Raw genomic sequence first — 27,999 nt, forward strand, 5'->3', positions numbered from 1 at the left:
ACGCAGAAGTTCGCTGTGCTCGCACTGCTTCACGCTCGGTCACGCCACCGACGTATGCCCAAATCGTTCGACGTATTGCATGTGCCATCAATGCAGTAGAACATTTCCCAGTGCGCAAAGCATACCCCCCCATGAGTGCTTCCCCTACTGCCATAATTGCGGCGGTGAACATTCGCCGACTTTAGCACACTTTAGGTATGTCTGAAAACGGTGGCGAATATGGAGCAGGAATCCCGTTAGCATACGCGTACACACACGGGAACAGTCAAAGCACGACAGGATTCAAAGCGTCGTCAGAACCACAACCATTTATTTCCGTGCTTTCTTCCGCTGTGTGCTCGTGCAGTAATAACGGTAACTGGAGGAGTGTGCGTGAGGCCTCGTTTCGGGCCGTGAGCTGCCCAGCTGCAGTCCACCAGTGGCTTCCATTCGCGAGGCTAGAAATCCTTGGCCGCGTTCACGATGGGCAGCTGTTCGGACATAAAGGTCGCCACGATGCGCCGGGTGTCGGGGGACGTGACAAAGAGGACGCCTTCCTTCTCGAACGTTCCACGTGGAGGTACATTCCTGGTGAACGGGACAGAGGTGAGAGTTTCACGAAAAGTAAGACGAAGAGGTTGGCCAGAGGAACGTGCCTCTAGCGTTTCACCGTTCCGCATTGGGAAGAAAGAAAAGTTAAATCAAAAGAAAGACTCATTAATTCTCGGGGGAAAAATTTGCATTCTAAAGTATAGACCCCATGCAAGCGATCTTGCACGCGACAGCGACAAGCGACGCGATGGAGATGGCTGTAGCGTTCGCTCGTCGCCTACAAGTTGCATCCCATGCGAGCGATGACTTCAAGCGACGTCTCCCCAGTGTTGCCGGTATGAGGGCAGCAATATAGGCGCCGAAACTAGCGTGACGCGTGCTTTGTTACGTTAAGTTGATGTGTTTTACTGTAAAAAGCAGCATAAAATATCTCTGAAAGTCTTGCAGTAGGTTCTTATCCTTGCACGTATAAAAATTCAATAGTTTGCTCGTTCCCTGCGACAATCGGAAGTACTTGAGTTATGTACACCCAGTTATGGCTTCGCGCTATTGGCTAGTCGCTCATAGCACTTCCGGGCGACGAGCGACGAATTCTAGATTTGCAGAACCGAGCTATCGCGCGACAAGACCGAGCGATCCGTTCACGCGACGGCCCGATCCGTCGCTCGAAGCCGTCGCTCGTCGCTGTCGCGCAAAAAATCGCGCTCATGGGGTTTAGCCTTAATGGACCATGATGTCTAATGGCAAATTTGTGCTTATCTAAGGCACAACGCTACGTTCAAGACAGCTGTTGTCGCAATATTATTTACGAGGGACGTCAACAGCCAGTTTGTAGTTTATTTTCTTTCCTTTTTTTTATCAACCAACTGATTTAAAACGTCGAATTTTATGTCGCTTGGAGGAAGCCAAGTCACGAGTTCCGGGCGGAAGGTGTACGACATTCTGGCTTCCTCCTTTCGCAACTCTGCGTGCACGCGAAGTGACGCTTTTGTGATCCGCATTTTCTTTCTTTCGGTGTTGCAGTATTCTATAAGGGCACCTTTCAGTTCAATTGTCTTATTTCGACATTCTTTTCTTCTTTTTCGTATCCTCAAGTTTATTCGCCAAAGCTCTGCTTAAACTGCTAAAGTAAAATGATGACTTTGTCACTCCTGCAATCAATCACGTTCCGGCGACTTTCTAGGTGCCTTCGAGAAAATTCGCGGGTACGCCGTATACTCACGCCCTTGGCTGTAAAAAAAGGGCTCGCTCACTTGCACGACTGAAAGGAGTGTCCAAGAGTTGCAGGGATGTACTCAATAAGTCTGAACAAAGTCCTTGATGAGGTCCGAGAGCTTTGCGCGTCTGAGTCGTCTGAAGTCCCAGTCAAGATAGCCTCCCTGACATTTGTGCGTATGCCCAGCGGCGGGCCAACGGATATCGAGGATAGGCTTTTATATGGGACAGGCTTTTTGGGAAGACAATAATGACATGACTGGAGCTGCTCGGTAGAAGTAATCTGAGAAACTAAGTGCTTCGGGGCGGTTATACATATCTCTACGAAGCCTCATTTTTTATTCGTAGGATATCCCAGAGCTTAAGTCTCTTTTTCGAAGTACACATACAGATTGCGCTGTCATATTTGGCATGCAAAAAAGTCTAACTGAAACGCAATGCGCTCTTATTGTCGAACCTGTTTTGTCGAGAACAATCGCGCGTAAACCCACATTTTTCTCTAATCTTATGTGGCGTGGCTCGTAAGTAATGATGAGCACTCCACTGCTGCTCACTAAACAGGAAACAGCAAGTCCGTCATAGCACACGACCATGTGCTAAGATGGACTTCACCAGTTCAGAAAACGTGAGGCTGCCCATGCAAGAGCAGCATCTCATTACAGGGAATACGGAAGACAAAACGTTGTATACGAAGTGTGTAATTATGGCTGAACCGCGCGTCTTGCTCGGACGCAATTTATTTGTTTCCGTCGTGCTCGCATTTCGAGAACCTCGTGGTTGCTCGTGACATCGCTTCTTGCAACAATATAAACTAGCACCGGCTGCAAGCTGATCACAGAGGTCTCGATTGCATGTTCAGTACCATCATCAGCATCAGCGACACCTGGATCACTCGTCGTCGCTTTTCTGATGCAGTCTATTGACTCTAACAATCCACTGGTGCGAGTTTACACTTACTTGAGTGTGACCTTTTCCAGGAAGGCAGTAGATCCCGGGAGCTCTACAGTCAACTTGCAGTTACTGAGGGCCACGTTGAGCGGGTTTCTCATCGCCAGCTTATACGTCAGGGTGCCCACGGGAGCTTCCTTGCGCGCAATCTTTTTTTTTGACAAATGAACAAACGCACATTACCATTTCATTCCTCCTGCACATTTCATTCAATCCGCGAATTCTCTATTGCTAATAACAATAATAAAAAAAAGCTTCCCTCTCTGTATATCACAGCCACTCGGCTAAACGCTGCGCAGCCCTGAAAGTGCGCCGTTATTCTGGAACCAAAGCAAAACTTCTAGCCTCTTGAGCGCACATTAACTCAATGTAAACTGGTGAAATATTCTTTTAAAGCTGTATTTTCATCCCTTCAGAAGAAATACATTGATTACTAGCGTGGAAATGAACGCCGTACATTCATTTTTCTAATTTCGCGCTAACATCCCAGTGCCGCTACGCCAATGTGAAGTCATGGATCTCGAAGTATTTTCTCGTATTTTGGCCGCATTACCGGAAAAAAAATTGCTGGGTTCCGTCTTTGGCTCATTTAAAGGGTCCCTAAACCACTGAGTTTCCTACAAGAATTAGTGCTATAGAGGAAACTCGGGAGTTAGCGTCTCCGAGAGCTGCAAGCTTTGTCGGTTTAGTCAGCACGGGAATGATGGTTAATTAGCATATGGATTTTCCTAAACTTTGTATTTATGGCACGAACGGCTTTGCGAATTGGCAAATGGATCATTTTCAACAAAGTATTGCTCAAAGCGTTGCTCAACACTTTGGAATGTTTATGCATGTGCGCAGAATCTTTTTTGCGTTAACAAAATTAGGTTTGCTTCGAAATTTGCGCCAACCAACAAAGACAGATAAAACATAGTAGTTGAAGCAACAAGCACGAAAATCAGGCAAATCCATGTGCCAACTAGAAGGTTGGGAAGTTGGGTTTGCTGGTGCTTCGCGACCATGGTTACAGAGCGAGGAAGACAAGACGGACCGGGGTAGACACAAACAGCTCCAACTTTGAACAAATTTTATTCGGAGAAAGGCTATATATAGATGGAGTGCTTGCACAGGTAAACCCAACTGCGCAACCTTTCCTGCCTCTTTGATTTCACGTGTGAACGAGCACTGGGATCGCCTAACACGCGCAATCAGTAAAGCGGCAAAAATTGCGCAGTGGGCCTCTACCTGCGCAAGATCTCCATCTACAGCTTTGTCGACGAAAGAGTTTTCTTCTTAAAGGTTATCGGAAAACATTGACGTGCCATGGAAAGTTTTGCTGATCCTTAATTTTTATCGGTACGCTTGGGTCAACGCATGCTGTCTGATGAATATTTGCGTGGTGCAACACCACGATACCAAACGCAACATATAGCATGTGTTCTAACCAGTTCCAAGAGAGGTATACAAAAGTGGGTGGACTACTATGGAAAGCAAGCTGTTGTTTGCATGTTCTACGAGGTGAGCTTTTCAGCATGTGGCCGGAAACGTTCACCGTTCAGCTAGCCCATTTGATCGTAATGTAATTTTAATGTTATTTTATATATTTTTAAAATCTTTATTTAGCCGTCTTTACTGAAATTTAAAGTTCAACAGCTTTTGAATACGACCGCTTCGCCTTACCTGAATGTCAAGCTGAGGCATCTGGATGGCCAGGTTACTCCTAGCAATTGTGAAATCATCTCCGTAGGTGGCGATAGCCTCCAGGAGGATCATTCCTTCGGCGCACAGCTTGGACACGTAGGATTCAGGTGAGATGAGTAGCTCCAGTGCGTCAGCTTCGTACAGAGCACAGTAATGCGCACAATTCAACTTTGGACGAAGAGACATATGGCGGCTAAAGCTGTTCAGCCTCCGTGGGAATGATGGCAGACTGAATGATGGGCCACCGTGAGATTTTTCTACAATTTGGCAGTTGATTTTTGTGCACCAGTAGAAAATGCGTAGGAATGGGGCATGAGGTAAGTGATAGACAACATTGCTTCAACTGGGCCGAGTTGGTATGACATCGTTCCGTTTACTGCGTTATACTGCTACACAAAAGACAAAAATAAAAGAAACTGACACACATGTGCAAAATGCGTGTAACATGTGTGCAAATGTGTGCAAATGCGCTCATGTGTGTCAGTTTCCTTTATTTCGTCCTTTGTGCAACAGTATAACGCAGTAAACAGAACGATGATACATGACGTCAAACGGCAGGGCGCAAGCTGAACACGCACAGAAAGCACCAAGAAAGCACTAAAAACAAGGGATGTATGGATGGACGCAAGTCCCCTGTCCCTTGACAGTTCGGGCTTCTTTAGAAGTGCAAGAAAAAAGTTTACGCTTATGGCGTAAAAAAATGTGAAGTTGGAGGACATTATATCACTGGCAGATCGCAATAACCCGAAACCCGATGCATTAATTGCGATAGCAAATTATTTGATAGCTATACGAAGTAAGGTTATTAGTTTTATAGGCCGCACGATATCAGCTTACTAACTAAATTAACACGAACGCTGCCATGCGAGCACAAGAAAACCTGAACACGCCTCACTCGATGACCGCGGACACAATAGTTGTCAGAACACTGCCGTGGTGAGCGGCAGCCGCGGCAAGCGAATTTCCCCCTTCGTGCTGCCTCTCGCTTCAACGCTAACTACATGCGTGCAAGTACACCGCGCACGCGAAGCCATCAGCCATCCTGGCTCGCCACGCTTTGCACCCGCTGCAGATTACCGCCAAGATAGGGCGTGCCATGCGCAGCCGCGGCCGGAGTAGAAGAGACGCACGCTCACCTGACCCCCTTATCGCAGTTCGACTTTATACGCAACTTCACGGCAACATAGACGTAATAATAATAATATTTGGGGTTTTACGTGCCAAAACCACCTTCTGATTATGAGGCACGCCGTAGTGGAGGACTCCGGAAATTTTGACCACCTGGGGTTCTTTAACCTGCACCTAAATCTAAGCACACGGGTGCTTTCGCATTTCGCCCCCATCGAAATGCGGCCGCCGTGGCCGGGATTCGATCCCGCGACCTCGTGCTCAGCAGCCCAACACCCTAGCCACTGAGCAACCATGGCGGGTGCAACATAGACGTGCGGATATAATTGCTATCTCAATAATGAGCGCGCCTGATTGCCTTGAAATCGGCCCAAATAGCTCACAGTGAAATGTGTGCCGCTGACCACCTATTCGGATCGATGTAGCGGCGCAATGAAATGTGTAGCCCCACACACGCTGTACTCTCCTGTTGCGCATGGCGTGCGGCATCAATAAAAACGAAACGGGATATGTAACAGCGCTGCATCGTCTTCAGAGAACAAACATATAGATTCACTGTATAACTACACCAAGAAAACGTGTGTTTCATGGTGCTCGTGGGCTATAACCTATATCGAACCTGTTGTTCGGCGGATTAAGCGCGGAAATCATTAAAGAAAAGCTAAAGAATATAGTTGTAAAACCGACGCTTTTAAGAATTCTTTCTTTCCTAGAACAGTCAGTGAGTGGGACGCACTTCCTTTTGATACTGCGGAATGCCCGACTGTCGAGGGTCTTTTATCGAAATTGAGACGCCGTCTTTGATCGGCTCGCGTGTGGTACTTGGCGCTTTTCATCCGTGTGGTTTAATATATCTGCTTTTATTCTCCGTGTTCTTCTATATACTTCTCCTATACTGGTTTCTTTTGTATATCTTTATCGGAATGTGGAATGGCCGATATTCGAGTGTTCGTATGAAACTGGACCGCCGTTTTTAACCTGTTCGCCTGTGGGGCTCCTATAGTGCTCAGTATTTTCGTGCGTTTGGTTTCATATACATGTGCTCTTTTATTATATTTTTTTTTGTCGTCGCATTTACTGCACGAACAGTGTACCGATGTGCCGGTCATTCGACCCACTTTTTTGGCCGCAGGCCAACTCACCAAGTGGGCTGATTATGTCTGATTTTCTTATTCGCTTGATTCACGTCTTGTTAGGCTGGTTCTTTCTTTCTACTATTATGCGTTCTCTTGCTTGATTCACGTCTTATTAAGCTGGCTCCTCTTTACTGTTATGCATTTTTGCCCTTTTACTATGCCTAAGGCCTTCTGTGAAGGCTGGCAGTAATTCTGAAAAAGAAAAAAAAAACAACTATAAACCTTGAAATGCCCGCATTCTCAGCACAACATAGCCAGAGACTGCGCGACACTCAATCTCCATTCTTAGTGTGTTATTTCGTAGTCCGCGCACGCATGGCAAGAGAGGCCACGCCACAGCCTTTGCGGTGGATATGGTATAGGCTTATGCTCACATGCGCCCGGCTGCATGCAGAAGTCCCGCTGTGCGCTGACCAGGGCGTTGGGTCTGACGTTACTGTAAGGCGCCGAGTAAGCGGTGAGCGCTAGGCCCACGCGGTGCTCCTGCAGGTCGTTGTTGGTGAGAGTGCAGAGGACCCGCCCCGACTGGCCGGCTGCCACTTGCTTCTCGTGCTCCAGCCGCACCTGGATCACGTCCGTTGTCGCACCTCGGGGCTGCGCCGCTGCGGCGACGAGTCACAGGTAGACTCAACGCGTGTGCGACCGCATGTTGATCATGCCGGCCACGCGGCGGGCCTCGTTAAGGTTGCTTGCTACTTTTTTCGCTTGAGAAGAAGATGCTGCACGATGCCAGCGTCGAACAGCGTGCATGAACTGAGCTGCACGATTCGGACGAGTATTGTCCCGGAAAAGGGAGAGCGCGAAACAAAGAGGAGAAAAAGGTCTGTATAGGCAGACGTTTCTCGTAGGTTCTTGAAAGAACACGCCTGTTTGAAAGCTTATCTTTCTTTCGTTAAGAATCAAGGTCATTACTGCAGATTCTTAATTGCCCGCCGCCTCAACATATAGTATCTGAGAAATAGACTTAATGAGAAACAAACAGGGTTGAAGATTGAGCCTGTTGGTACATTACGAGGATGCATTACAAAGGCGCGAGAAGACTGCACAAGAATAGACGACACAGGGAGCCCTGTGTTGCCTTTTCTTGTCCAGTCTTCTCATGCTGTTCCTAAGGGCTCCCTCATGGAACATTCGAGTGGTTCCTACCTCGCTCCAACTCGATTTGCAGTGATGCAGAGCCCTTTCGAGATTGGAGCAAGAGTATAAGCCCGCGCTAGCCGAACTTTCAGCACACCCAGAGCAACCGGAGTGGCCACGTGATCGAGATTCTGTCGGATCTCAGTTGCGCTCTCAGCTGAGAGCGTCGACCAGCGTTCTGAGCTGGATCACGGTGCACTCAATGAACCAGGCGAATGTGTTCCGAGCGCTACATTTCGACCAATCGAATGTAAACTGCACCTCGCGAGCGCTCTTTAGAGAATACTTTATTTAACGCAAAACAACAGACACAAGAAAGACGACAAGACAAGCGCCTTGTCCTGTCGTATTTCTTGTGTCTGTTGTTTTGCGCTAAACAAAGTATTCATGGATTCGCACTAACTATCCCGTCAACGCATTGTGCTCTGTGGAGAGTTTGAAAGCGACCACTCGAATGTACCGCTAATAGCTTGGTTGGAACACGCGCAATAATTGTGCCGCGAACATCTACATACTGCAGAGCTTTTTTATGCATCCTTTATGTGCTCTTGACGTACAAATAAGAAATGACCATTAACACCGTTACATTATCATAAGAATGAGCTGCTTCTCGATCTGCATCTTGCTAATGCTTACCTGGTCCTTTGTAGGTGTGGGTAATGTCGTCGGGCTGCAGTCGGCCGCCATTCGGGCTGAATTTTTCCGTCAGAAGCAGTCGGCCGCACCTGAAACGAGGGATATACGTCAAATTGGATCTCGGTGCCACCATTTGCTGTGCACTAGCTGGCTAAGGAATCGATTAATCTGAGCTTCTTGCACGAGCGGCACAAAAGGAGTTCTAGCCAATATGGATCATGCACGCGATCCCCATGTGTGCCTAATGATGGATTTCTTGGATTTGAGCAGACTTACCTTAGGCAAACAAGTGGGCTGTCTATACCATACAGCTAACAATGTGGGGATGGCTTTTGAGCGCTGTTTCTTTAAATGACGATTAGGATTTAATGAACCGACGACCCTAACGTGATACCGGCATGCGTGTAAGCCTTTCAAGATATTAAAAAGTTGAAAGACGGTTCAACACTCTCGTTGAAGTCGATCAAAGGCAATGTCTTCCTGAGTAAGTTGGAAGTGAGAATGGGGAATAGTCAGAGTCACTGCGCATGGGACTCTATCGCGTCTCTCCTCCCGTGAGGGGAGTATAAGGAGTGTCGGACTGGTTAATTCTCTTTTTACTGCACTACCTTCGGAATCGGCCCACATGTTTTAAAACTGCACTATCTCCAGGATCGGCCCACGAAAGAGGCTAGAGACACACAGCCACCAACGCGGCGTTTCCGTTTGCTACTGTCCCGTCTTTTGCTCTGTTTCGTTGAAATATGTTGCTTAACTAACTAGGTCGGACTGAGACCTTAGTGCGCACATACTCGATACGGAAGAGGGGGGGGGGGAGGTTTACTCGCCAAGACATACAATGCCTTCAAAAAATACAGAATCAGCAGCACCGAGTCAATGACTGCGCTATGCAGCTCAATTGTAGTGTACCGCTTCACATGACCTACCAACTCCAGTCATACAACCGAACGAATGCATACATAAGCAACGCTCAAGTTTAGTCTTCATTTCAACGCCACTGTGAACTGCTGTCACGTTGTGTTCCTCTAAGCGGGCAAATTATTTAAAAAAAAACTTTAATATTGTTTCCGAGGCTTCGAAAGTGATGTTACAAGCACCAGTGATGCTACAATGAACCGTGATTCTATAAGGAATCGTCATGTTACAGGAATATCCCGGTACCTAGCTCTCAACTACATTCCGCAGTAAAATACCCACAAGGGGAGGTATGGACACAAGTACAGCCTGTTAGGTTTTCAGCCACACCCGGCAATTTACGAAGCTCTTGCCTGATCATTGGAGCCCTCGTTAGCGCAAGGAAAGCGTAGACTTTCTCTCTCTTTTTTGTCTGAAGGTAATAAAACCAAATTTGTTGATCCTTCTAGCCGTCTTCTTAAACAAAATAAATAAATAAATAAATCAATCAATCAATCAATCAATCAATCAATCAATCAATCAATCAATCAATCAATCAATCAATCAATCAATCAATCAATCAATCAATCAATCAATCAATCAATCTTTACTCGTAAACAAATGCAAGCATTTCTGTACTTATTCAGATGGAGGTTCCATAGCACACGGCTGGATGGAGACCTCCTGTTTGAAATTAAATGGAGATAAATACAAAAATGGCAACACACAGCATTACGTAATTAGTTGTGACTGTGGAAACACAGCAAATATACATGAGTAATATACACCATAAGAATATCAACGCAGTTAATAATGTAAATGAAAAAGAAAGAACAAAAATTATAAAAAAGATTGCTTACATATTGTTTTTCTCGTGGACGAGCTTCCATCCCTTGGGGTGCGAAGGGTCCTTCTTGTGATACCTGTAGACCGCCTTCACACTTGCGCTCAGGTACTTGCCATCGTGCTTCAGGTCGGTTTTGTTCTCTCGTATAGCCTTCACCGGGTACGGCCCTACTTTGTACATCCCTGCAAAAGTTGGTTCATTGCTCCTTTCAACTGAATAAACCGAGCAGTCGTGCTCGAGAAACATTTAAAATATATCACCAAAGCGTACCATATGAAGACATCCAGTGTTTTATTTGTAAAGCGCGTATATGCACTTCCTCCAGTTAATTCTAATTTATCTGGTTGCTTAGTATGCGAAATACTTATGGGGTACTTCTGTCGTTATGGTCTTTGCAGCGTCTGTGTGGGGCCGCGCAGTAGAGAGATAAAAACGCTTGCATCTTTCTCCACTTGAAGCGGCACTGGGTGTACCTTATTAGCACGTTGATACAGTAATGAACATTTTATACGCAGGAGGAGCAGCAGAAGGATTGTTGCAGCAAGAATGCCAGAGAGAGAGAGAGAGAGAGAGAGAGAGAGAGAGAGAGAGAGAGAGAGAGAGAGAGAGAGAGAGAGCAAATGATAAAGGAAAGGTAGGGAGGTTAACTAGGACTGAGCCCGGTTGGCTACCCTACACTGGGGAAAGGGAAAAGGGGACGGAAAGATTAAAAGAAGAGAAAGTCTGCTGGGGATATCGTTTGGTCACTCAGTCCGGATCCCAGACGCTGACTCAATCCAGTAGCTTTCAAATATCGCAGCAGCGCTTTTGTGGCCTTTTGTAGCTGCGATACGCGAGGCCATGGTCCCAAGATCTTCTTCAAGGTGAACGGTGTATTGTCTAGCAAGCAGACCAAGCCTTTCAAAAGCTGGCGGCATGGATGGATGGATGGATGGATGGATGGATGGTAAGGAGCATCCCCTTTGGAACAGGGTGGTGGGTTGTGCCACCAAGCTCTTGTTATTATACTGCTTAATGTCCTACCCAGGTTTAAAAAAGAAAAAAAAAACACTATGAACTCCCACAACCAAATTTTCTGATGCCCTATTGCGAACTTTGCTTTTGTACGTCTCCGCTTTTTGTCGTTTCCCTACTTTTCTTCCACCAATCTTCCTATCACCTCTTACTAATCTCTATTGCGGAAATATTTACTTTTTCCCTGCTCTCGCAGAATCCAAGGGCTTCAAGGAGGCCAGTGGTGCCTAAATCGACCACTGGGCAGATATCTTCACATTCTAATAAAACATGCTCCATCGTTTCCCTAGCTTTGCCGCAGCAAGCACATGCTTCTTCTTCTTTCTCATATCTCGCTTTATAGGTGCGTGTTCTAAGGCATCCCGATCTCGCTTCAAAAAGTAATGAGCTTCCCTTTGAGTTATCATAAATTGTTTCTTTCCTCATTTCGTTTTTTCCTCTTAAGTAGTTACTCAGGGCAGGTTTCTTTTCCACTGCCGCCACCCATGAGATTATTTCAGCCTCTCTGACTTTCCGCTTGACGTTCTGTGCTGCTGTGCTGCCCACCCTACAGGCCGCATACTTGCTGGTAAGATTCCTAGTTCTTTTCCTCCACTGTGAATCAATGTTTTTCCTGTACAGATACCTCAACATTCTCCCAGCCCATCTACCCTCTTCCATATTCCTCAGTCGTTCTTCATAATCCATTTTACTGCGAGCTTCCCTCACTTCAAAACTAGTCCAACCCGTATCACCCTGCACAGCTTCATTTGTAGTCTTCCCGTGAGCGCCCAATGCGAGGCGACCCACTGACCTTTGGTTCCAGTCGAGTCCTGATTGTACCCCTGATTTAAAGCAAACAACCGCATTTCCAAATGTAAGTCCTGGAACCATTACACCTTTCCACATACCTCGGAAGACCTCGTACCTATTGCATCCCCACAGCGCTCTGTGCTTCATTATGGCTGCATTTCTCTTCCCCTTGACTGTTACTGTTTTCTCCTGTTTCCATATATCTATCGCCTTCGTTTATCCATATACCAAGGTATTTATATTCTGTTACCCGAGGTATTTCCTGGACCTGTATCGCCACTGTCTGTTCACTGTTTTCATTGAATACCATAACACCTGATTTTCTAACACTAAATTTCAAACCTAAATTGTTGCCTTCCTGTCCACAGATATTAGCCAGACGTTGTAAATCACTTTGCTTGTTAGCTAGCAACACAATGTTGTCCGCATAAAATAAACCTGGAAGCTGCTGCTCTACTACTGTACCCGCCTGTTAGTATTAGAGATTAAACCCGATATTACTTCCTTCTAGTGCCCTCTCCATCCTCGCCATGTACATCATAAACAGCAGTGGGGATAAAGGGCACCCCTGCCTCAGTCCCTTCTTGATATGACCTTCCTCCTCGCTTCTCATCCCTTTCCATTCAACGCAAACGGTATTTTCTAGGTAAGCTTCTCTCTCAAAAGCTGTAGACAATCGTCACCTAAGCCTTCCCCTTCCAGAATATCCCACAAAATGTTGCGGTCTACGTTGTCATAGGATCCTGTAATGTCTAAAAAGGCCACATATAACGGTCTGCTTTCTACTTTTGATATTTCAATACGCTGAGTAAGAACAAATGAGTTATCATATCTAAACGCCTACCTATTCTGAAGCCATTCTGAAGTTCTACCAAAATGCCATTATCCTCTACCCATGCTTGAAGCTTTAATTTGATTGCCTGCATTGCTAGCCTGTATATTACCCATGTAGTTGTCAACGGTCTATACGAGTGAATTCTATCTTTCTCCCCCTTACCTTTATAAATTAAATTAATTCTACTTTGTCGCCAACTGTCTGGTATTCGTCTATCTTTTAAAGTTTATTCCACTGCTTTCACCAGAGCTTCCTTACTTTTTGGTCCTAGTTCATTATTCAGCCTAACGGGAACCTCGTCTAGCCCTGTGGCTGTGCGCTTAGGAATTTTCTCTTCGGCCTTCTTCCAGTTGAAATTTGTCAGCACCAGCTCCTTTCAACCTGGGTCTCTTTCATGCTCTCTTTTTCTTCAATTGCTCCGCCCCAGCGCCACCTATCAAACGTGGCAGGGTCTGAAGCCCGTCGCATTTCATTTGGTAACATAACATCACCCGGTAACACAAGGAACTTAATACCAAGCGAAGCAGGCTGCGCGTTATTCAATCCGCGTCGACACACACGGCTCACCATTTACCCTCCAGCCCCATACAGAGGAACTTTAGGGCGATCCGGAACACCTCCAGTTCTCCTAAATATCCAGTGTCGTCGCGAGAAGAAAATGTGACTTGCGCTTGCGTGTAGCGACATCTTGTGCTTCAGCCCATCTATTAATAATTTACGTTCTGCATCTAATTCAGGAAACTCTAATAAATAACAGTCCATGCCACCAAGAGCTCGACAGTGCACACACGACGATGATGTGCGAAATCCTGTCTTGCACCGACAAGCTGGAGTTTGCGCTGACCTTGTGCGGATGCGATAAAAGGGATCGGCTTCAGTTCTGCCAAGTCCCTCAGTCAGACAAGGTTGATGCGGTGGAAACGGCACCGAACGGAAGAGGCTTAGGTGACCTGCTTCATGACTTTTTGTGTCCTGAGGAGCTCTCTTCGCTGGCCCAACTGCAAAGCTTTGCGCTCAAGATTGTCAGCGGCCTCGTTGCTTGCTATGCCGATATGTAAAGGTAGCCACGGGAAAACAGTGGTAAAACGAATGTTCTGTAATTCTTTAACAGCCTGTAATGTACGCTGGACACACTTGTAAACCTGCACATGTAGTTGTTGCAGTGCCACCTTGCTGTCGGAAAAAAGAACAAGTTGCGGCTGGTACGACTTCAGTTTCGGCAAGTCTGCTTCAATGGCGACCCCTTTTACATGCCGTAGAAGACACGACGTGGTCAAGCCTGGCAGCCCATGAGACATTGAAAAAGCATTCGCCGCCCTTTAAGCACTTGAGTGAACCGCGAGAAATATTCTCCTTCTTTGCGGGAAAAACTCATGGACGTCTGTAACGCTGGCGGCTACCGAACACCTATGCGGTATGCCACGCCATTGCACCGGAAAAGCTTAAAAATTTGCGTAATGCACTGCATCGCGGTATACCCACGCAGCCCTGTACAATACATCGACCTATCGTGGCTAGCGATCCAGCGCTTGGACCCCTGCCATCGAGGCGCTTCACTTCGCGCAGCACGCACTTTTTTGTCCCCACTCGCGCTTGGTAGAATAATGTGCGGATCCGTGTCGGCGTGGCGGTTACCGCGCTTGCACGAACGCTCCGAAGCGTAATGTCTGAGAAAGTTGCGCGTGTCGTCGCGCATTACGCATCAAATATACGCAACCTCACCTTCGCTGACAATTTGGGGTGTACTGTCGACAGCTTGCCATCCGCCGTACCCCGCCGGCAGATCCGGACGTGCCATCCAGGCCTCGGTCCAAACGTGGAAATTCCTAGAAAACAAATGTTGTGTAAAATGCTGCTTTTGTCTACTAATGCGGATGATGGATGCACAGTTGAAGCTTCCACGCACGCACGCACGCAGGCACTGTATAGGCAGGCGCCGTAAACCACTAAGAATGGTAGACTCGACCCCTTCACCAACACTTGATAAGGTCACATTCATTCTGCCGCATACGTTCAGCAGCCATCGTGCAACGAACTTATAATCGGGCTTGCTCTAAACTTACGCGAGACCGTCAGCTGGTCACTCTGTTAGACGGACGAAGAGTTACTTTAACGGCTTACCATTCCATGTCGGCTCCTTCGATGGCCTTGTTCTTTTCGTCGAAGTAGAAGTCCAACGACATGTCGTCTCCTTCGACGTGGGCCGAAGGGAAGTTGCTCACGCTGCGGCTCGGTATGCCCAGCGCCCGTAGTACTGCGTCACAGGCAGTGGTGTTAACGCCGTGATGTGGCAACAGTGGCAAGCATGTTCATTTCACCTTCAACTTTACAAAACTGTAGACCACGAGGCTGGGTGCTTTCGAGAATTAATGCGCTACATGGGAGTGTGCTACCTTCGACGCGTGCAAGAGCTCGGAGGAAGCGTAATTATTTTTTTCCATTCACGTTCCCACGTTAAAAGGAGACCAGCTGCCGTAACCGGAGTTCGACAAATTGATAATACGTGCATGCACGTGTGCAGACTTCCCACTTCGTGACGTCGGCATTCCACACGTTCATACCATACCGCCGCAATTAGGTTTACGGCTGCGTTACGTCGAGCGCCGAGACTAGCCACATGGCATGATTCGCCAGTGACTTTACGATGGTATCTGTAGCACACACACTACGAACGCTACCACTGCTGCCAGGAGTTGAGTACTTTGTGCTGTGAAAAAAGCAATGTGCAAAAAAAATAACAAAATAAAGCAAGGCAGCGTTGAAGAAGATGCTCGACAGACTAAATGTGACCAAATACAATGGCCAATCTATGTGCTACAAAGGCTACTTACTGGTAGCTTTTTCTGCACCGGCAGCATGGTGAAACCCGCAGGTCAATCGGGAGAGAGAGAGATGCAAATGAGAGAAAGGCAGGGAGGTTAACCAGAGTTAACACCTCCGGTTTGCTACCCTGCACTAGGGGAAGGGAAAGGGGAAGTAAAGACGGAAAGAAGAGCGTGACAAAAATAAAAGCGTGAGAAAAAAATAGGATAGGGACGGAATGGAGTCATTATAGCCTTTCTAATAGGTCACTGTCGCGTAAGAAGGTCAACAAAGCCTTGACCGACTTTCGCTGCGACGAGAGTTCAGGTCGGCATTCCAAAACTGACTGTTCTTAAAGTGGCCTGTCGTCGAGGCGTGCCATGCAGACAATCCCCGAGCAGCGTGGACGAGGAACGTTTGCGCCAGACTCCTGCAGGCATCAATGGCAGAACTACTGTCCAGCGGAGCAGGTGCTCTAGTATGGACCCAATAGCATTAGCAGGGGTTTATTTGCAGCTAATTTCTTCCCTTAGTTCTCAAAGGAGGTTTTCAGAAAACTGTCAACCTGGAACGCCGAAGCGTTTCTTGGACATGTGAGCGGGTACTAGTGTGGGAAGTTGTGCTTAACGTATATGACTTCATTATTACTTGAATCTATTTTCTCAATTGCAACGCGCGTCCTACAAAGTGATTTGTTGAAAATATACTTAGTGAAGCTTTCTTAGGTAGCTAACTGAGCATATTGGTTTGTCACAAAACTGATGTTCGTCTGCGCCCACAAGCCACCGGAAGAGGCCTTTATCCGCCGTCGATTAAATAGAATATCTGTTCGAACTAATAATAATAATAAAAAAAAACGAACTACACGGTATAGTTGCTTATAGAAAACCACACTTTAGGGAAGACCATGTGCCTTTTTGTAGGCTTCCCACATCACTTACAATTAACCAACCCCGAACCACTGCAGCGTATTCTAAAAAAAGAAAAATGTACCCTTTGGTTGACACGCATGCACAGAGTAACTGCTAAGCGTCATTAAAGACATGAATCCTGCTGCGCTCGTAAATCTCGGCTGATTCTAATTCCCACAGAGTAATTAGATGCATGCTTTGCTTCTGTATTAGTGTGCATTCTGTGCTTCGCCACTGCGACTTGGTGAAACACAGTGCTGCGATAACCTGTCTTCCTGGATGATGGTTACGCCTATGACTACAAAATATACATGACGGGATATCCGCCATATGACGGGATGGCGGGATCCGATACATGGCACGGGATCCGCAAAATATATAAATTCTTCTATATAAAGGTTTCTCCCCAGAAATGAAAAGTGTGGTGCATACATACCACGTCCACGTGCGACCATCACAGTGCAGCACCCTCAGCCGAATTCCAAGTTCGGCGACCACGGTGGTCGCATTTCGATGGGGGCGCGAAGTGCGAAAACATCCGTGTGCTTAGATGTAGGTGCACGTTAAAAAACCCCTCGTGGTTCAAATTATTCCGGAGTCCCACACTACGGCGTGCCTCATAATGAAATCGCGGTTTTCGCACGTAAAACCCCACAATTTGAATTCGTGTTCAGCGACAAACGGGCGACGAAAATTTGTTGCCGCCGCATCGAAAACGCCCTCCGACGGCACAGTTACCGAATCGGTCGACGCTCGCATTTTAACCTTTATATCGCACGGGACTGTACTTAACTAGCACTTAACTAGCACCGAGCCCTGAGCCGAGTCTTCGAAAAGCAATGCAGCTAGCTGAAGTGGACCACGCGAAACGGAGGGAAATTTACACAAGACGATCACTGTTTAGGATAGGAATGAAACCAAGCAAAAAAAAAAAAGTTTCAGACGTGGAAATGTCTGAAGTTGCGTAATATATTGGTGTCACTGATGCGCACTTTGGGTGAAATTTCTCTATTTTTGTTGTTTCAGCCACAGGCTAAATTTAAACAAACACAAAACGTGATCTCCGAAAAAGCTAGGTAATTTTTGTTCTGTTTTGGTGCTGCGGACTAGAGTTAGGCGAGCTGACGATGAACGCCAGAAGTGAGAAAGACAAGAAAAAAAAAAAAGATGTGAACGAACATTCTGTGCGGCGTCACGCGTCTCCCGGGCACAACTTGCGCCGCGAATCGCTCCGAGCCATGTCATGGCCTGATATATACGCAAAGCGCGATTACGCGCGGCAAGACGGCAGCCGCGGCAGCCACAGAGAGTACGGCAGCTGCGGCCCGTGTCCGAGATAAGCAGAACGCCACCTTGATTTAGAAGTGCAGGGCCGCTATTTTGTAGCGATGCCTTATGCCTTATTCTATGCTATTCTTATCATCCACCACACACGGCCGTCCGATCCCGTTGATAATGTGGGCAGACCGTCGCTCTGACCACTGGCCAAGCGCGAAAAGCGTGAAAAAGCATAGAGTCGGAAAAGGCATCGCTACAAAATACCGGCCCAGCACGTTGAAGCATCGCGAGGAGCCGGTCGCCCAGTGATGGACGATGAAGTGCGCGCTGGGAACCACATCTAAATTTACTTCCGCCACTGCTGCAACTGTAGGGTTAATAATTTCGTGGCCTTTTACTTGTTCTGTCTTCAAAATACCGTTGGAGCGCTTGTCTTAATGCACTCCCCGAGTGAAAGTCCGGAATGTGTGGCTAGTTGGACTCGCCACCGTGGTTGCTCACTAAGATGTTGGCTCAGGACGTGGAAGAACGCTGACGGTAAGCATCCCTTCTCTTGTATGCATGCGGGTTACTCAGGGTTCGTCGAACTGACGGGCTGCAAGAGCCACTTGAAACGTGTGCGACCGCACAGAGATGAGCTGCAGGCTTACCAGTGACCAGGGCGGAGGCGAACACGAAGCACTGTCCGTACTTGACGCTGTTTCCCCCATTCTCCATGTACTTGTTGAGAATGGGCATGGTGGAACTCCAGACGCTTGGACTGGTGCCGGCGCTGTAGTCGTCCGACCAGCGACCAGTCAATAGGCCCTGGTCGTCTTGCACATTGATCTGGAAGTGCAATGCGTTGAATCATCGCGAAGAGCAAGAAATGTTAAACGATCGTCGCCTTGGGATATTTAATTACGTTACATTGCACGCTTGAAACAGGCAGACGAACGGATGGAGACAAGCGAGTGAGTGAGCAGGGGAGCAGACGAACTGACGGACAGACTGACTTTATCGAAAATGTGAATTTTTGCCGTACTGTGCTACTACAGATTCATTACTCTGGTTTACGTGAAGGCGGATGACGTCTCTAAACAACGTGTGTGGTAAGTTGAAAAAAAGTCAACGGACTTGAGCAATTCCTTCTTTCAACTGCTAATGAAGCCAGGGAAAGCATAAGGCATATTATTCGTCGTTTTAATTGAAATGTTGAAATTTTAAGGTAAGGGAAATGACAGTGGACAAAATAAAAGAACACTTGCCGCCGGTGGGAGCCGAACCCACAGCCTCCGCATTACGCGGCGGTGCCCTAATATTGAGCTACGGCGACGGCTCTTCCCACGTCCACATTCTTGGGCATTTACGTATGTGTACAAGGTCGGAGCCTTGTAGCCCGGGAACATTGCGGCGTATGTGGCACACCGGTTCGACCGCTAGCGTCACGTGGTACTTGAACGTACGTCACGTAGTACGCGTAGTGGGGAGTTTGTGGTTGGGTTCGGCTCCCACCGGCGGCAAGTTGTTTTTGTTTTTTCGTGTGCTTTAATTTCCCTTTACGTTATGATTTATATATTTCAATTAAAACGAGAAATAATGTCCCCTATGCTTTCCTTGGCTTCGTTATCTGTTGGTTTGATATTGTCATGACTTACAAAAATCGGGCCCGTCGGATCTCCCCCGTCATATTGTTCCTTTCACTGGTTTAAAGCCACAACAGTTACATCTCCGATCCCCTCCAACGCCCCCTAACATTTTACAAAGCTCCTGCGATCCTAGAAGAACGAATGAAAATCAGGGTTTCTGCGTGAGGCGGGCTCGGCGCTCGAGAAAAGGGTACGCGTGACGTAAGTGCGTTTTCATGCGGTGCTGCAACGGTTGTGCGAAATGCGTTTGCGGGAGTGCGTTTTGTGCGGACAGATTTCCTGCATATATAGTGTTCGTGCAGCACACGCAGATTGCGTATTAGACGCTGCGTGTATATTACTGCAGGGTCACGTGCCATCTACCTCTGAGCTTCCAAGTCTTTCCCATTTCCCCTTAATATATCGAGGAGCAGTGGAGGCAGGCTTTTCCAGCCGACTTCTCCTCTGCATTCGCTAAACCCCCTTTCATTCTCTCTTTCTCTCTCTTGCCTGCTGCTGCCCCCGAAAAACGAGTGCAACATAGAAAGCGCACCATACAGAACACTTCGCGGCCCAGCCTAGCTCGCTCCGTGTGCAAAAGTAACAGACATTCCACTTTCCGCTTCGACTTCCATTTCTTCCAAATACATCGCGTCAGTTGGTGGCGAATATTTGTTACACTTTCATTTATCGAGAGTACTACTTGATGAGAAACGGCGAACAACGATAAGCTCGTCAGAGAGCTACGAAGTGCAGATCAAGAATTTGAGGGAGGGCATTTGACCATGCAGACGGGCTGCGCGATGGTTTGGTCATCTGGAGCAGTAGGCGCGCCTTAGTGGCTTCAGCTGGGAGCGGGCTGCCACTTGTCTGTACTCACCGCGGCGCACAATGCCCGCACCAAACTGACGCAGTCGGACCGCTGCGCTCCGTCGGCGGCCACTGCCTTGAGCAGGAACTCGATCGTCGCCAGCGTCACTTTCTCGAACTGCACGAGGGGAGAGAAGTGTCGCATTCTCGCGCACGTTCGCGCGAGCAAGCCAGGAACTGGACTCACTGCTTTTCACGCCGCCTTATGCGTCAAACAATTGCGTACGCGATGCTTTATAGGGACACTGAAAAGAATGAATAAAGGATTTCGTACTGATAAATTACTTCTTCGAAATTTTATGCGCATTTTTCTTTGGGAAAGAGACGTAGACTATATTAGCAGAAATACATTTCCGGAAAATTAGCGGAAAGCAAATTTTGTCCCCGAACCGCCACATCAGTGGCGTCAAGAGTGACGTCACGAATTTCGTGGCCGATTTCACGTTCCCAAAGGTTTCCAAGTAGAAACATCTCTTATTTTGAACGTGCTGTGGTCCTTGTCTACAGTATTTTCCAACAAGAGCGCTCTGTGCGCCGTCATACCCCATATTGGACCACTGAAAGCGTGCGTGAACGCTTGCTCAAGTGCATTATACCGTGTGTCCCAGCTAACGTTAGCCAAGCTGTTCAAAGAAAGAAATAAAATTAAAAAATCACGGTGCAAGATACGATTATAAGACCCATAGTTTTGGGTCGCCAGAGGTCTGACGACCGATCGCCATAGGTCTTGAATCTGTATCTGGCACCCGGTTCTTTAAATAATTTTTTTTTCTTTTAACACATTGGTAATGTTAGCTGGTGCAGCGGTGGCGTAGAGGTAGAGCATCCGCCTCGCGTGTAAGAAGACCGTGGTTCGAATCCTGGTGCCGCGCAATTTTCCATCGGATAAAAAAAAATCCGCGTGTTGATAAAATTGCATAAACAGGCCTGGAGCGTCCAGGCCTGCTTATGCGTCCGGTGATGGCAAGAGGGACCTAATTAGTATTCTAAGTATCCTAGCAGCGGTATCTACTAATCTGACTGAACCCAATGTATCTGTTGAGTGTCCGCATGGAAATTCTCGGGGTTGCCCGCTTTTTTGTATTTTTTAACGGGCGCGCCTGTCTTTTCCTGCACTGTTCGATCGCCCACCCTATAGCCCCCCAAAAAGAAGCACGCGAGCAATATTAATCATCATGTCTCCGTTGGCTACCTCCGTTTCCACAAGTAGCAAGTTTATACTCAGTTTGAACGTCCATACGCTCGTCTCCTTTGTTGCGGCTTTTAGTGCTTCTGCGTTAACATACTACATGTTTGTGACGATGAGCAAAACGTGAACAAGGTGAATGCAGGAGCCAACGTTTCGACAAGTGGAGTTGTCTTCTTCAAGGCCTTGAAGAAGTCAAGTCCACTTGTCGACCGCCTTGAAGAAGACAAGTCCACTCGTCGAAACGTTCGCTCCTGCATTCACCTTGTTCACGTTTTGCTCATCCTCTTGAATTTCCATCTCCCGCATTCCCAGTCTTTTCTCTGGATTACATACTTGTCACTGGGCGTCGGAACAGAGAGGATGAAGTAAATCTGAGGCTATAGCTTTGCACGTATCCAAAGCGAACATCGAACCAGCGCACCTATTTCGAGCGCTTTCACGCCTTGCGGCTGTACAAGCATAACAGTTCCTTAATGGAGCAGAAATTCTTGCAAATGAGAAGGGTGTCAACTTGGAAATATAGTCTCCTAACAGTTCAGCTCAAATTCTCCCAAATGAGAGGCTCGGGTTAGTGCTTGAGGTAAATGGCAAAGCAGCTAACAGTCAGCGAGACCGAAGAGAACAGAGAAAAAAATGATGCTTTAATTGAGTAGAAGTGTCACTTTTATTATTTTGGTTAAGTACACGATTAAGGAAAAGGAACTGAACGTAGAAGAAATTCACTGTAGGATATCGGTGAGATCCGAACCGACAACTTTCTCCATGACGTCTGGCATTGTGCAAGGAAATGAGATACGGCATTCAGGCGGCTGCCAGTTCTAGAATGCAACCATATGGACTTTACCCTGCGGGAAAGGTGCCCTTCTCTCAGGGCATTTCGGCGGTATATAGGAATGGACGTACCTGGCCGTAGTTCCACTCCCGCTGGCCGAAGTTCTTTTCAGTGCCGTAGTAATAGGCTCCGGTCTCCTTCATGGTGTAGAAGTTTCTCTGCGCGTCGTCTTTCAGGTACACGGGGTCCTCTGCAAGCAGAAAGTTGTAGCTCACTGCAGCCTCTTCCTGTGTTGAATTTTGTCATTCTTATTCTGGGCGTTTGCGTACTCTGCGCCCTTCAGCGCCTCGTCATTGGCATGAGTTAGGCTCCCCGTGTAACAGTCTGAATTATTTTTGTGTGTATGTGACCTTGAGCCGCGCAAGTTTTCTTACGCTCGAGCAAAAGGCGTGTTGCCTATTGTGAGCCCACGTTGGCTAATCCCTCGAACGTTGGACCAACGACGGCAATCAGTAAATTCCTCTTTGGCCTTGAAGACCGCTGTGTATGAAAGCGCTTCTGCACCGTAGGATGGAGTTGTGCGATGCATTGCACCGGAGCTTTCGAGTCTACCGTAAAATGGTGTAGGAGCCGTTAGTCGAATGAAGGTATCATTCGGAAGAGCCCCAGACAAGCTTTTCAGCCGCAAATCAGTGACAGACGGACCCACATCACGGGAATGGCGCCGCGACGAGCTGCTAAACATACGCTCCTTGGCATCGTTTCAACCGTTATCCTTCGCTCAACCTGTAAACTGCGAGTTTCAGCTGAAATCAGCACGGCCGGCGCGATAGCACAACAAAAGAGGCAGTTGTAATGATTGCGCGGCGTAGTTCACTCGTCTGCTCTCACCAAAGCACGCAGGGCGTCACTCTGCAAAATGATATATGCCGCAACATCAGGATGGAATGCGGCGCAATGTGCACGCTATATTCGAAAAGAAAAAAAATGCCTACGTGCTCGGGCAGTACCTGGAAGCCACGGATTGCAGATGATGAAAATGGGCGTCTTTGCAGGGGTGGCACTGCCGCCGCCCAAGCTGAAGGCCAGCGACCAGCGGCCCACCGGTGCCTTGGCCGGAGTGCGAAATTTGAGTAGCATTATGTCGTTGTTGTGGAAGCTCACGGACATGGTCCACCGATCGACCATCTCGTGCGCTTTCCCTTCTTTGTCGACCGAGTGGGGAGCAGTGAGTATCACCAGCGTGCCGTCGCCTTCCGATGGGCTCACTCCTGCGGTGGGGAGCACAAAACAGGGGAAATTTTTGCGTCGCGTTGGCACGATGCCGGCGCACGCATGCTGAAGAAGCATTCATATTGCCGAATTGCACTTAAAATTGCAACTGCTAACTATTTCCGCACGGCAAAATACAGTGGCAGCGACTCTTGTCAGTGTTCTACCGAAGAAGGGATGAAACATGTACCGTGTATTATGTCATGCGATGACTTGAGCGGCAGCTGGGGCTGTAGTGAAGCGTCTTTTTTGTCCCGCCCTTCTTTTTTCAAGAGAATATTTTTTGGATCTTCGTTTTAATGTGACGTTGTGCTCATTCGCGTCTGGCAAGCATCTATATGATCTTACTGTGAGACCACGAAGTTTTTAGTCTTGTCTTCCTTTGGGTGGTGGGGAACTGCCTGAAGCGTTGTACGGAATTCTTCCCGATTAGATTATGCGAGGTGCCCGTAAATATTTTTTTCACGTTAGCTTTGAAATGAGTATAGTGTGCTTCGTTCTGTAATCATTTAGTGTTCACTAATGATTAGTCTGATGAATATTTTCTTCAGACCGGTGAGCTCATGTTCTGCATGTTCTGTCACAACACACAGCTTTCATACAATCCTGAGTCGCAGTTCACGGGGAAAAGTGAATGAATAGAGGCTATTGGGAGCAATGCATTTGCTGTTCTTGTTAACTCAGAGAGATCCACTTTATTATTTGATCAGCACGCAGTAAATGAGGTGGTGTATGTTGATTACCTGACGTGAAGATTGCTCGCAGCGGCACGCTTCCCAGCTCGAAGGACTGGTTGAAGCGTATTCCAACTTTGAACACGTTGCCCCTCCGGAGAACGGCGAAGGGATACTCGCCGTAGATGACCTTGTACGATTCCGTGTTGTTGGCCTTTGCGTTTTGCTTTTCGTGCATGTTGATGTCCACGATCTCGGGAGGTCCTTTGAGATAGGCATGTAAACGTAGACGGTAATCAGACAAGTTTTTCTGGTGTATACGCGGCCCAGTTTCGCTGATAAGCCTCCTCTTGCGACTTTGGCGTATACGGAGTGAGTGTAACGAATTTCCCTAACGAGAACATTGCTCCAGCCTATCTCCAGGTATTTTCGAAGCACCACCTCCATTGAGAGCGACATCTTACGCGTTGCAGATTTTCTTCTCTTTGTTGTTGCTTAAAAAAAAAACGGCCATGGAAGGAGTGTGAGGTGCACAAGTAAAAGGCTAGCGAGACGCACGCCCACTTTAAACGAGGGTCAGGGTGTTCGCGTTTTACGATGTAGAGCCAGAACACGTGACTTAGGGCTGTAACCGGAGCTTTATTTCACTGTCCACTATCGCGAACGAGTGACTAAAACTCTGGTTACCATTGTCTTAGTTCTGTAGCAAGCACAAGTTTTGGGCAGTAGAACACTATTGTCGTTTTTCCGTGGTATTTCTGGAGGGCTCCGCGTTAGCTTTGACCATCTAGGTTTCTTTAACGTTCACTGAAATATCAACGGAGGGGTGTCTTTGCATTACGCCCTCGGCAGACCAGCCGTTGTGGCTGCGAATCGATCCCGCAACGTGGGCCCCAGGAGCAGGATGCACGCCACTGAACAAAACACTGGGGTACCGTGTGGCCGCTAGGGGACATGAAGTGCGCATGAAGTGCGCAAGGATAAGCTAATTCTGCACTCCTTTTAAATACAGGAAATTAAGAATTCGACCGTGGCTTCTTCTTGCTAGTGCGGCTTCGTGACAGAAAAACAGCGCGAATGACGGAACTTAGCAAAATTAATTCACTAATGTGATAGCATGTATGCATATACTTGCAGTTATGCATGATTTGTAATTTCCGTGCATTAACATCTCGTAGCGATAAAATAAATAAATAAATCAACTTCTCGTGATCGGGGAATGAGGAATCGTTTGTTGCCTTCTGTTAGCCCTATTTATCGGCGCGTTTACTTAGTCATGAACAACTCGGAGTGAAAAGGCGCAGTATTCATGCACTTACCCGAGGTGTGGCCCATTAACGTGGTGCCTTCGCGCATAAATTCCAAGACGACGGCCATTGTTTCAAGGTCATCAGGTACGTGCACTTTGGCTTTCAAGAATTCAAGAAACGGTTCAATGTCGCCGGGCACAGCCATGCTCCTTTATTTTTTCTTGAAAAAGCGAACAAAAATGTACGAGAAGCAGATTAAAATTGATGTTTTGCACTTTATTAGCTTCTCTGTTCTATATATGAAAGAAAGACAGAGGACCATTATGGAAGTGGTAGGTAGGGATGATAATCAGAACTATGTACCGTCCTCTGCGCCGCAAGTTGGGGCGGCATAAAAAGGATCGATATATGGAAGAGAATGTATTTTTCAGTTCGCGGACACGGGCGGAGGATAGGTTGGGGGGTGGGGAGGGGGAGTGTCTAAACATAAAACACAATGCGAGGGAGAGGCACCTTCGCAAGTAACTTTCTTCACATCAGATATACATGTATTGTTAGTTGCTTTTTTTGTACCCTCTTTTTATTTCTTGCGAATTCTCACGTTGTCGGTAAATAAATGGAATAGCCGGAAGCATGTTGCTTCCAACGTACAGCCATGACAGCGCAGAACGGTGAAACAACTCTCAACGGACTGTCTATTGCATTTCTTCTGCATGGAGTCCCTCATTCAATAACAAGAACGGGCATGGCAGTGGGAAAACCGTCCGCCCCCACGGGGTTTGCGAATGTGACTTCTGCGGTCGCTCCGCGAGGCGCTGTTTACGTATAAGGCGAAGTGGCCCTTTTCGTGTCTTCTGTTTGCACCAGCGACTGATCCCAGCTGTATGTGCGAAGTGATGCGTGGACAACCACTAATTTTGAAAACGACCACGTCGGTGGCGTAGTCCTGATTCTCGCGTTGAGCTGTGTACGCCGGGCCCAAGGTGGGAGCGATATGGTCGCATACCTGAATCAATGATAGGTGTAAGTGCGCCGCGAGGAAGGCTACTGTTAAGCACATGACCAGTATATAATTCCCTAGGAAGGCTACAGAAAGTTCGGAAGCAATTACAGAAACCAATAAGCCTAGTAAAGGAGCAGCACAGACTTTTGGGCTCAAACTGCCAACCTCGCAGTGGATTTTCATTGCTTGTAACAAGTAGTAGTCACTTGGTGCAAGATCGGAAGAATGAGATGGAGGGGTTAATATTTCATGGACGCATTGTTTGCTTCCGTAACAGCTGCTTGAGATGAGTGCGCGGGGGCACTATCAGTGAGAAGATGGACACCTCTGGAGAGCCTACCACGGCGCCTTTGCTTCACAGCATCTCGTAATTTATTCGGTAGTGAGCAGTAATATGTGCTGTTGATAGTGAGACCTTTATTAAGGTACTCGTACTGCGTCTGCGCCTTGCGTAATGCTAATGCTTCCCTATCTCTATACCCCTCACTTCATTCTTTTTGTTCCCTTTACCACCTTCCCCCTTTGTAGGGTGTCAAACCGAAGGCGCGTCTGGTTGACGTGCGCAAGTCTTTGCGTTCTCTATCTCTTTCTTCTCTCCGTGGAAAGGAAAGGTCGAGTAGAACAGCTTCGAACAATGGGTGTAGCACAATGAGGATGAAAGAACGCCGATAAATTTTGCAAGCCTTCTCCCTCCTTTCGGTGTCTTGCTGCGAGATACACTGGTATGCGATAGTCTCCATACGTATTTGAGGGTATACCGTATAGATCTATCTGAATTGCAGGTGACCTGCTCCAATATTTTCCGCTGTGCTTTAGCAGGAGCTGAAAGTAACATTGCAGTGATATTGACCTTGCTGAGTGATTTGTAGGCAACTCTTTCAGGATCGAATTAGGCCCTTTGAAGTAGCACATTTGAGCAACGAAATAAAATTAAAAAATTAAGCTTTAAATTTCCAGAGAAGTTTTTTTGCGAGGCATCGAATTCTGTCCCCGAATTTTGTGGGTTGCAGCGAGCTCATGATTCTTTCATATTTTGATTTTGCGATCATAAGTGCGTCGAGAATGGCGACAATCTAGTGTGGCATTTTTCACGCCGCGGTGGTCATGTTACGTGCCACAAACGGTAAGCTTCAAAGGTGTGCATCTCAGATGCGTAACTTCAACGTGCTACGACGTTTACAGAGTTCCGAAATTTCAGAAACATTCAATAACGGGGATTGTTGAGTATACATAAGTTACTGAATTGCAGTAGCCAGCACTTTGATTTCTCAAGTTTGTTTAGGCTTCCCGTGTTTCCATTTGCGCAGATAATCTTTCTCAAAGCTTACGCCAGGAAGGGTTTATACCACAGACCACTATAAGGCCAAAGATTTTTCGTGACCGTCAAGTAGAATTTTCTCCCTTACTCACCCGTGAGAACGTTCCTCACTGCGCTGTTGGCCGGGATTTGATGCGCACGAAGGGGGCGGAACGTGCAGGTCAGAGTTTGGAAGATGCCAAGGAAGGCCGCAAGGTCAACCGTCTCGGTATTTCAACTGGTGAGCAGCAGTATAAGCCCGAGCAAAGCCATGCAGC

The 27,999-nt window shown here is 47.3% G+C and overlaps 1 protein-coding gene across 1 annotated transcript; it reads right to left on the reverse strand.

The window, feature by feature from the left end:
* Positions 1-290: 290 nt before the first annotated feature.
* On the reverse strand, positions 291-27,993 carry LOC135906685 (hemocyte protein-glutamine gamma-glutamyltransferase-like). The gene is made up of 15 exons (XM_065438238.1): positions 27,835-27,993; positions 25,491-25,641; positions 24,241-24,435; positions 23,236-23,496; positions 22,357-22,475; positions 20,275-20,382; positions 18,438-18,615; positions 14,918-15,050; positions 14,519-14,622; positions 10,169-10,337; positions 8,415-8,503; positions 7,016-7,243; positions 4,357-4,511; positions 2,704-2,843; positions 291-567 (listed from the first exon to the last, which is right to left on the reverse strand). The coding sequence occupies exons 2-15, from the start codon at positions 25,624-25,626 to the stop codon at positions 438-440; spliced, it is 2,145 nt and encodes a 714-aa protein (XP_065294310.1). The 5' UTR covers positions 25,627-25,641; positions 27,835-27,993; the 3' UTR covers positions 291-437.
* Between the last annotated feature and the right edge of the window lie 6 nt (positions 27,994-27,999).

The sequence above is a fragment of the Dermacentor albipictus genome, chromosome 1 (assembly GCF_038994185.2).
Source record: "Dermacentor albipictus isolate Rhodes 1998 colony chromosome 1, USDA_Dalb.pri_finalv2, whole genome shotgun sequence".
In the NCBI taxonomy this organism is placed as follows: domain Eukaryota; kingdom Metazoa; phylum Arthropoda; class Arachnida; order Ixodida; family Ixodidae; genus Dermacentor; species Dermacentor albipictus.

What these genes read in the sequence shown, in the direction of transcription:
- LOC135906685 (XM_065438238.1), bottom strand. Translation starts at nt 25,626, where the DNA reads ATGGCTGTGCCCGGCGACATTGAACCGTTTCTTGAATTCTTGAAAGCC. An exon ending in TGCGGGCATTGTGCGCCGCG is followed by an intron (nt 18,616 to 20,274) that starts GTGAGTACAGAC and finishes TTGCACTTCCAG; the next exon opens with ATCAATGTGCAAGACGACCA. An exon ending in CCACACCTACAAAGGACCAG is followed by an intron (nt 7,244 to 8,414) that starts GTAAGCATTAGC and finishes TCGTCGCCGCAG; the next exon opens with CGGCGCAGCCCCGAGGTGCG.